Genomic DNA, 10828 nt, shown 5'->3' on the forward strand with positions numbered 1-10828 from the left:
TCCTGCATCGCCTCGAGCTCCTTCCTCCGCGGCTGCACGCCGCGCCTGGGCTTCTACTTCGGGAATAGCATTCCAACAGGATGGAGCGGTAGAGCTGGCCCGACAGCGGGATGGTTTGATAAAGGGCTGGGTGTTTAAGAAAAATAACTTTGACACTATAAATGAAAATAAATCCCAAACTACTGATGTAGTCGATGATATATTCCAAGAGGTATGGACAGAGTGACTGTATCCCTTAGCTTAGCCTCAGGTAGTGCCGCTGCAGTGCCCAGCAGCCAGCTCTCTGAGTAAGTGTTCTTTCCATCAGAGCTTTTCTGATCGGAACGTGGTTCTGACATCCAGTTCCACCTTCGTGTAACGAGGAAACAACAGGGAAAAGTATCAAGAGGTGTGTAACAAGCTGTCCCGGGAGCTGGCGTGGAGGGCTGAGCAGTGCCGGTGCAGCTCTGGGAATGCCACCGCCGATGACTCCCCTGCTACAGGTGTCCTAAAAGTCTTGAAGCCCGAAGAGCACCCTGGGGGATAGTTCGTAAAATATTTACAAAACATCCCAGATGTGTTGCTCTAAATTTCTTTAACTACCTCAACACAGCTGAATTCCTTGCACTGATGCAGGTACTCACTGCTCAACTTCAGCATTGGTCTGGTGTAAGTGAGCAGTGGTTTCTAACAGGAAATACCCGGCAGAGGCTGCTCGAGCGTGACACAACTCCTGAGTTTGAGATGAGTATCTGTCACCTAGGGAATGCAAAAGCTATTTTTATTTGATGTTTTCTCATCAAGTTCTGTGTTAGAACACCCCCATCTTATGGCGTAATGTGTGTGGGTGTAGATAGTTCATTTGAATGGCTAATAAAATATTGTTGTGCCTTATCAGATCTCTGACTCAATCCATTAGGGACATTTAACAGAATTTTGTCATTTTCAGTTTGTGTATCTTCTGTGATGGAGGTGTATAGTCACTGAAGATGGAACAAGGAACAATCCTCCAGCTCTCCATCTGCTGCAGGAATTGAGGCCTCCTTCTTCTCCTGCTTGCACCAAAAAAAGCTTTCTGACACTTTTCTTGTTAGAAAAATAACTTATTTTTCCAACTTTCTGTTTGTTCTTGTAGTACTGTAATGTCGGTGCCCTTCTGTACCAGTCTATTTTAAGACTAAAATAAAATCCATTTAGGGCCCTAAGTGCAACTCTTAAGTACAAGTTGGCACCCCTAAGCCTTCTTAAGTTAGATACCAATTGTTGAATTTTTAAACATACCTTTAAAGGCTGTAAGGCTGTCATGTTGGGACAGTCAATTATTCTGAGTATAGAAATAATTAGGGACAGAATTTCTCTATTGGATCAAGTCCATGGTTTCTGTAGCCTCCTCTGTTTCAGAAGGAAATATCTGAAGTACTTCAAGAGCTGTGTAGACAGTCTGGCCTTGAGTAGCAGGACTGCTCCCATCCCAGGAGTTGGAGGTTATCAAAATTTGTTTCATAGAAATAGTTCTGAGTAGAGAATCCGTAAGTGGAATTCATGCTAACAAACTGCTGGAAGCGGTAGTGTAGGTGCAGACGCAAGGCTGTGAGCTGATGGGGTTTCTAAACATCTGTTTCTTTATTTTGAACTTCCCAATCATCCTTTTTTTAGTACAATTTAATTTCACTTTAGCTTCTGTTCCTTCCTATAACAAAAAAAAAAAAAAAAGCAATGATTTCCTCTTTAGTTTATTTGGTATGCTTAGAATTACAGAAGAATTTATGGTGGAGTGGACTCCTGGAGGTCATCTAGTCCAGCCCTCTTCTCAAAGCAGGGCAAGCTTAAGTGTTAGGTCAGGTTGCTTTCCTGGTGGAGTTCTGGATTGAGCTGAGATTTCCACCATCTCTGTGGGCACTACTTGGAATGTCGCTTCTGGCAGTGAGTGACTGTTGTCCCTTGCCTTCATTTTTCTTAGTCTTGCGTTAATAATTCCTTGCTTCAGTCTGGAGAGAATTTATTTTTTCTTCTGTTTGTGTGTCAGTACTTTCTTATTGCCTTTCCAAGCATAACTGTATTCCAGAGGGACTTCTGGGAGCTATGAAGTTGTACAGCATGTACCATATTGCACAACCTATATCCTGATTTAGTATCATCTGAATGCTTGCGATTGAATACAGAATACTTACAGATACTCTCACCCCTTCCTTTTACAGACATCCCTGGGATACCGTGATCAAAGCTGCTATGAGAAAGTACCCCAACCCCATGAATCCATGTGTGGTAGGAGTAGATGTCCTCGACAGGAGCCTGGATAACCAGGGGAGGTTGCACAGTCATCGTCTTCTCAGCACGGAGTGGGGATTGCCCAGTATTGTAAAAGCGGTACATTTTTGCAGCCTTCATTCTTTATTAAGGGTGTGATGCACTTCTATGTCATCCTCTGAATTGGAGCTGACTTCAAAGTAAAAGCTGAAATTTGTGTATGTCTGTAAATGCCTTCCAGGCTGGTCTGTGCCGTGCTCTATGGCTGATACAATCTAGACAATGAAGTCTCACCACTGATCACAGTCCTCTGGTATCCATGAATTAATTACTTTGTATTTATTTGGGGTCACTGAGAACTTGGCATTTTTGTGTTTTAAGGTTCAGTTCGTTTGTTTGATACTTAATGTTTTTTTTCCCCTTTAGATATTAGGAACGAATAGAACACTGACGTACATTGAGGAACATTCTGTGGTAGATCCAGTGGAAAAAAAGATGGAGCTTTGCTCAACTAATGTGAGTGGTGACTTAAGAAATTTCTGATAATTAGTTCTGGAAGTTGGATGTTTTGCTCTTAACATTTAGATTAGAAATATGTCCATGTCTATCATTAGAGGCATGTCTTAATCAGTGTCTTAGATTACTCTTTTTCTCTTTTTCTTCTTCTCATTATTTAAATACTTCATCATCAAACATTTGTGATTTTGTTTTTAATGCAAGATTATTTCTCAGAATGCATGTAAAATAGTTTGACTTTGAGGTGAATAAGTTCTGCCACCTCCAACAAAAGTTTTAATGTGAAATGCCTTTTTTCGTAGAATGTAAATGAAATATTGTGCTGTATTTTGGTATCCTGGGAGCTCGTAACTCTCAGATTTAACATGGGGTTGTCTGTAGGAGGGCCTCGTCTCTGCACAAGAGACATTGTCTTTCCTGAGCATTAATTTTCTGTCTAGTCCAAGTGGTGTTGTGGTGGTCTGGAAGAGCCTCTCTGAATTGCCAGCCATAAATCAGACTTGACATTCAGAGAAGGTGGTTGGTGTGTGAATGGGAACTTTGATATAATTAGATCAAGGATAGGAGACAATGCATCATCCTTTATGGGTGTTTTTACTGACTGTGTTCTGGGTTTTATATTTTGTGTACACTATTTTGACATTAAATTGAGTGCTATTGAGTAGTGCTGCTGATAACAGAAAAATGAAAGGTGGTAAGTGAGGATTTCAGCTCTGTTTTTGTTCTTAAGATTACGCTCACAAACTTGGTGTCTGTTGACGAGAGACTGGTTTACACACCTCATCCAGAAAACCCGGAAAAGTAAGTAGAGATATTTGCGTGTGTCTGTGTGTCTAGGAGACAATTTGTTAGTCCAGTTCAGCTTAGGTGTTAACCTTTCTTTATTCCCTTGCAGGACTGTGCTAACTCAAGAAGCAATTATTACTGTTAAAGGCATTAGCTTGAGCAGTTATCTGGAAAGCTTGATGGCAAACACAATATCTTCTAATGCCAGAAAGGTACATCTTTATTCTGTTTTCTCCCTCTCCCCCCCCCTCCAATAATTCTTTTTTTTTGAAGCAGTAATTGCCAATGGTGTGTGTTGAATGTTATATTTAATTTCTCTAGGTTTTGTGCACAGTGTTTCAATAGATTTTTTTATAGAACCTCAGCGAGTAGAATCTAATTTCCCAAAGTATGAAAAAGTGTCACTACTAAATCTTTATTTTTCAACTAGAATTGCAGAGCAGAACAAGCAAGCTTCTGTGTGTATTCTACAGCTACAGATAGCACACAAACTTTATTAGTTGGGATGTGGTTTTTTTGCTTTCCAAAGCAGTCTTTGCTTTTTAACCTCCTATTTCTAGGAGTTAATGCTAGTAGAGAATGTAACTTCACTTTCAGCCTTTATAATGTGGATTTATCAGTTAATACCAGCATATTTTCTATACTGCTTTTGTCAGTTGTTCCAGTTCCTATCCATTATTGAGCTGTCTCCTTGCCTTTGGCTGAAAGTAATGTACTGTAAGTGGAGCATATTCTTTGGGGAGGTGAGACTATGCTGGCTCTCCTGGGTAACACTGCACTGACTCCTCTGTCCTGTGCTTGCTTTTTCTATTTGGCTTGCAACCATGGAGCTGCTCTTCAGCACAGGCAGAGCTATGGGAGTGATTATTCTTGGGCACTTTGTCCTGCAGTTCTTTGGGGAAGAAATGGAATTCCTAGAGAAGCATAGGCCTTGCTGCCTAACAGCAGGATGAGTGCTGTTAGGAGTTTGAGATTGGGTTCTGCATTGCTGGAGGGGTTCAGCACAGTGGGAATCTGGCCCAGGTAACTCCTGCTATGCCACAGATCCTGTGCTTTGGCTGGCCCTTCATCCCTGTGAGGGAGGCTCCTTGACCAAGCCAGTGTAAGCCAACTTGGTAGGACCAACTAGATCAGAGAGGAGAAAGCCTCCTTTTCCATCCTTCTGTGGCTTCTCCTAAAGTGAGAGGAAAACATGTTAAAGTCAGGGATGGGGAACAAGTGATGGGTCATTTCTAGACACGGAAGAGTACATTTACCTAGCTGGGTGCTCTCTGTATTTGTTTGAAATGGGAGGTATTTCAGTTAAATTACAGTTCTGTTCTGATCCGGTTCCCACTTAAATGTCTGTGTGGGGTGTATATTGAAAGACAGGAACAAACCCTGGCTCACAACCAAACTTCAGGCTGACCCAGAGGTAGCAAAGCATTGTCTAGTTGTCTGGTGTGCCAGATCAAGTTAGGTACACTTAAAAATGCTGGCCAGATTCCTCTTGAGGCATCAATTACATTTGCATGTCTCTATTGAAGTCAGACATAACTGTAAATATTTCGTGGTACCTGTTGAGGTGTTGCCTGTGAGAGAGCTCAATTTCTTTTAAAGATTGTTCCATTCTGCCATTTTCAAGGGACACACTGGCTCAAAAGCTTCTTGGAAGTCAGAAAGATCTTCTTGTCCTGTATATTTCACTGAAAAGTCTCTAGAGATTTTGAACTTGGCAGGAATTTGTAATTGCTGTTAGCAACTCTTTCTTTGCTAGCCAGTACCTACTGTGCTACTACCAGCTCTTCTTGCATGCTGTGCTGTGCCTCTGTGCTCTAAGCACCCCTCTTAAACTTCATGACAGTTACTGAAAAATGTTTTGTTGTTCTGAAGAAATAGGGATTATTGAGATTTTGCTCTGAGGTAGCAGTGGCAGGTGATGCATTATCATTTTTAATGATGATGAAAAAATAATTTGCCATTTGTTGTAAATATTTTTGTGTTACTCTAGGGGTGGGATGCTATTGAGTGGATAATTCAAAATTCTGAAAGTGCTCTAAGCTAGCAGTTCTCCACACCTGCAGTTTGTACTAACTAGTGGTAATGCCAGCATTCTTCTTCTTGGTACAGCATTTCAGCTTTCTAGCAAATATGTGCATGGATTGTTGTCATGTGGATTTCATAAATTACCCTGCATGTCTGTTTTACACACATTGCATACAGGAATGGCAGACGTGTTCACTGCACTGCCGTTGTAGAGGGTGAGCACAGCCCTGGTCCAGGCTGGATCCATTATCCCGTGGTTGTGCCACTGGGCAGCCAACTTGCTGCAGCCATGTCTTGTGCCACACAGTCTTGCTTATGGCTTGAAGACTGCAGACAACTAGGGATGTGAAGGAGTCCTTCTACCACATGTTTGATCTGGTCCTAGTTTCTGTGATTTCAGTATATAAAGCTGGTACCTCAAGAAAATAATAAATTTGCTAGTGAGTGCAATTGGCATTATAAAAATGAAACAGAACTGTGTTTTGAGGGTATAAAATTGATTTCTTGAAACAGGTTGCCTGACAGGGGTAATCTTTTGCATAGCGGAATTGTATTTGCTTTTCTTCTGCCTGAGGAATGTTGTTGCCCTTCTGAGGAAATCTCTGCAAAGCTTGAAGCTGTCAGGATGCCAGACTGTTCCTGCTTTTCATTGGTCTTGTAGTTATATTCATGTTGGTATGATGTGTCCCTGAAGTGATGTGACTATGAACAAATCTGAGCTCAGGGTTGAGAGAACTGAGTGTATTTGCCTCTGTGAGATCTCTGTGCAGGTTGTTTTCCTTCCACTAGTCAGTGTAGCCTGTCCCTGTCATTCCTGTATTGGCTTCTGCTTCAACCAATAAGATTTCTTAAAAAGAAAGAAATCCATTTTGCTGCTTTTCCTAGTTAAGAAAGTTGGGCTTTTTACACTGCTTACTTTGAGATCTGTGTATGCCATGAGTGTTTGCTTTGACATTCTCATTCCACTAAGCTTTTATGGCCGTTTTTCTGGAAAACATCAACTGCAAAGGCTCAGCACTTATCAGTCACTTAAGCTCTACCAACAACCTTCATACACAGTGCTTGTTCTGCCAGACACGTCATGCTGCTGACACCTGCAATAATGAATAACACAACGTGCATGCCTGGGGATGAGTGTGCTTGCTTAATGACTTAATGCAGAACTTGTTGTACAGTATGAGACTTTATAGGCAGTCCTCTGTCAGATTTTTTCTGGTAACTGGGTAGTTTCATGGCACTTGGAGGCTTTGCATCTGGTTGAGATTTCTAACTTCATTTCCTGTGCAGAATGTTCCTGAGGTCTTCCTTGTGAGTTTATTCTTAGCTGCAAAATATGGCATATAGTATATGCAGGTCTAAGGAGATATACACAGACTTATGTACTATCAAAAACTGAAGGAAATATCTTGGTGCTCCAGTTGAATGTCATGGAATTTTTTTATTAATTTATCTCATCAACAAAGATATCGAGTAAAACACAATGGTGTGATTATTTCAAGTCAGGGCATGAAAAGAATCTCAGTGTTTTTCTACTAAGTGTTTCGTATGGCAGGGGTGTTTGACCTCTTGACAAGTCTTCTTTGATCTATGTAACAAATATAACATCCAAGTTGTTGCTGTCCCAGTTCTCTGTGCCTGTGTCACCTCAGAGAGGATATTCAAACCTGACTTTTAAATGACCAAATGTCTGCTTACTGAAAGATGATTCCCCTCCCTGCCCCCCACTTTTTCCTTATGGAGCACTCCTCTCGGTTAATTCACAGCTGGTTACAACTTGTTGCTGTGCAGTAGCCTGCCCATGTCTGGGTGATTTTATTTGTGCTTTGCTGGGATTCCCAGGTCTTCCACAGTGGAGAAGGTGGAAGTTACCACTTGCTGAAGAACAGTCACTTTGGTGCTCAAGTGGAAGGAGCTCAGAAGTTAAATCATCCCTTCTAAAGTCTTTTATCAGCAACCCATACTTAAAGTGGACAATTTCAATAATGCTTTCTTGAATATTATTAGTATCTTTTAAAGGCATCTCTTGAACTAATTAACTTAAGCATCCTAGTTCTTGAGGTAGTTTGACGTGGAGTTGAATCTCCCTTTCAGAGCCTTGACCAAGAGCAGAACACTTTATTGTGATACCTGGATGACTTTTCTCAGTTTAAGGACTGCCTGACAGTGCTGAAGTAACAATTCTGTTTATTCTATGAGTCCCTGGAATATGGAAAACCCAAAGAGAAACCATGTCAGCCTTTCATTGACCTTATTGAGGGTCCTGAGATAACTGTGCTCCTATTCATAGTAAAACTTTATTTCTTTTCATATTATTCCAGAATAGTGTTTCTAGCCTGGAAAAAAATCCTTCAGCTTTGTTTGGACATTCTTTTTTCCTTAGGTTTTCAAAGCTGCTTATTCAGATTCTTGTTCATGCTTAATGGTTTATAAAGGGCAACAGCAAGTTCTGGACACTATGAGGTTTCTGTGCACTTTATCACCTTTAATGCATACAACAAAATTAGCACATCACGGTTTGGAACAAAACTTTGTGTGTGGAGGAAAGTGTGCTCCTCCTCTCTATCAGTTCTCTGCAGAAGGCTTGAACACTGGCTCCCCTGAACATTTATGACTTTTTGGACTCAAACCCTTACCTCCAGAATTCTAGACTTGGCCAGAACCATGTGGCTCCCACTTACTGCTCTCCACTGTTTGTACTTCTTATTCTTAGTAGAGTAATAGAAGGGAATGTCTCTTGGCTTCTCTTTAAGTGAAAAAAGGCCAGGTATTTTCCTGGTCTGATCCCATCTGCTTGCTTTGGCAAAAGCTGCTATTCTGAGACTGCAGAGCTCTAAAATATTGACTTTTGTTTCGTTAAAGTCCTTCTCTGTATTTTCTTGGCTGTGTTGTGCCGCTGGCTGCATCTCGTGGTCATTGGGGTGCAGCTGCTGCAGGGTCTTCTTAAGGTAAAAGGTTTTTGACAGGCTTATTGTCCTGGGCTCTCCAGCTCTTACTGAAGCACTGGCTGTCAATTCCAAGCTTGAGGCATTTCCATACCTTGATATGAAATGTGCAGCTCTAGTCTCTAATTAGTCTCGTTTAGATGCTGGAAAGTTGCTATGTACAAATATAGAATTCACTCTGAGTCCACTTCTGAGCTCTTGATAGATCGCTTAGCTGCTACTTCATAGCACACTTGGAAGACTTTCTTTGTCCTGGATCTTCTCAAAAACTCTCCATATAACTCGTCAAACTGTGACACTTGGCTAATGAAACTGAGAACAATACCTGGATTTTGCCATAAATCTGCTGATACTCTTTGGGTGGTGGGAGCAACAAACAGCAAAAAGAGCAAATCTCTTAGGTGAGGAAGCTTGACTGCTGAATTAGGCCTTCTGCCTCGGCGTGCTGCTGGGAGCTCACACCGGCATTGCGTTTGCTTCTGGCTTAGAAATGCCTTTGCAGTGAAGTTTCCATAAGAAGATGCTAAGAAATCATCAGTATAATCTGGTATCAAACTATGCAGGGCATGGCATTGATTTTAAAACAAGTTTCATGTCTGACAGAGGAAGAACTATAGAAACATGAGCAGTGGTGGTGTGTCTGTTCTGATCCTAAATTCTGGTATTTTTCTGGCAGGGTCGGGATGCCCTGGAGTGGGTGATCAGCAAACTAAACACAGAACTGGAGGAGCTGAAGTCCACGCGCGAGGGGATCAAACCAGCCATGGCAGCAGCGTCCACGGAAAAATAAAGCCAAATATTTGGGTTCACCAAATAAAACCAAGGAACTGACAGAAAAGTCTTATTTTTCAGACTGCTCTGTAGAGCTCCCTCCCAAGGCTGATCTGCAGAGGTTTTGTACATTTATAAGAATACTGGATCAGCGGAAAAGTAACCTCATCCATCATCTCCACAGCAGCTCTTGTTGCCTACTGAAGATTAAATTGACCTGCAGATGCTCTTTTCATTTGAACAATTTATGTTTAACACTGGAAACAAAACATTTAGCACATTTAAAACAGCCTAAATGTGCCTTTTTAAACAAAGGTAGAGGGCATGTTATATTTACACCATCTCAAACTGAAAAACTTGAAAAGAATGTGTGGGATTAAGGATTTTCCGTGTGAACTTTTGTTCTGTGAAGGGCTGATAGGTCCTAGAGCACTGAATTTTGTCTGGTTTGTAATCTGATAATGTCTTATGGCCAGTTAAAGGGAACTACATGAGTCAGAACATGATACTGTAGAATTTGATATTTATCTAGAGGATCATCTTGAAAGGCTACATCTGGTGTGGAGCTAACTCTTAGGTTGTTTAAATGTGCTGCCTGAACATGACACACTTTACCTCTTAGATGTTTGTATCCAAACAAAGATAAAGTTTCTATTGGTGTTAATAGCCTAAAATAGTTTTTCTGGTGGGGACAAGGGTATAATTTATTTTCCTATTTATTAATTTGTCCTAGTTCCTCCCCTCCCTATGAGGACAGGAGTAGTGATTACTGGAAGGTGCTGGAAATCTCTAAGAAGGGTACTTGAATGCTACTGGAATTAAGAGACTGTGCTGTACCACTGGTCCTTGCTCTTCACATCATGTCTTAACTGAGGGAGAAAGTGATGCAGTAACCAGAAGAGTTGAAATGAGAGATGAGCAGAAATTTTTAAGTCCAAATGATAAGGTTTCATAAGGAGAAACTTTTCATTCCCTGAATGGAGAAAACAAGAGTACAAGAACAAAAAATGGACTCTCCTTTGTGAGTGCTTTCTGTTGACTACCAGTGTAACCAAACCTTTTCAACACTTTTCCACATGGGTACAAAATGGGTTTAAAATCCTTTTAAATGCTTCTCATTATCTGGAAAAATACTTCAGTAACTGCAGAAACGGTTTCCTATTAAATAAGCATAAATATATATTGGTAATGACTGTAGCTGTGTCTGATGTTTACAGAATTGTCATGTTTGATCCAGGTGTAGTATATGTTTCTCAGACAGAACCCTCTGTTGGGGCATTTTAACTTATTTTTTGGTGTGCACACAAAGTGAAATAAGTGTTGCAAGGATGTTTACTTGTTCAAGTGGCAAGCATGTGCTCAGGAAGCCGTTAAAGAGCATGAGTAACTTCTGAAAAAATAGAAGAGTAAAATGTTGGTCACTGTTTTGATCTGATAATTTTAAAGTGTTTGTAGCTTAAGGGAATTTTCAGCATTCATGTTCTGGTTAGTTTGAAAGTAAACTTTAATTTGGATGTAACTAAATTACATGATCCTAATGAATAAATCTACTTTAAAAAGTA

General features: G+C 40.8%; 1 protein-coding gene across 2 annotated transcripts; it reads left to right on the top strand.

The window, feature by feature from the left end:
- Positions 1-6: 6 nt before the first annotated feature.
- PRELID3A (PRELI domain containing 3A) lies at positions 7-10828 on the top strand. 2 transcript variants are annotated; one of them, XR_001860365.1, is made up of 6 exons: positions 7-2346; positions 2653-2742; positions 3473-3543; positions 3638-3740; positions 5519-5631; positions 9172-9247. XR_001860365.1 is itself a non-coding variant. In XM_017729463.1 (5 exons), exons 1-5 carry the CDS (start codon positions 2122-2124, stop codon positions 9283-9285), a joined length of 603 nt encoding a protein of 200 aa, XP_017584952.1. In that variant the 5' UTR covers positions 10-2121; the 3' UTR covers positions 9286-10828. The 2 variants fall into 2 exon arrangements, 1 of the variants encoding a protein (XP_017584952.1); XM_017729463.1 differs by lacking the exon at positions 5519-5631 and having other exon boundaries at positions 10-2346; positions 9172-10828.

The sequence above is a fragment of the Corvus brachyrhynchos genome, unplaced genomic scaffold, assembly GCF_000691975.1.
Source record: "Corvus brachyrhynchos isolate BGI_N302 unplaced genomic scaffold, ASM69197v1 scaffold331, whole genome shotgun sequence".
Classification (NCBI taxonomy): domain Eukaryota; kingdom Metazoa; phylum Chordata; class Aves; order Passeriformes; family Corvidae; genus Corvus; species Corvus brachyrhynchos.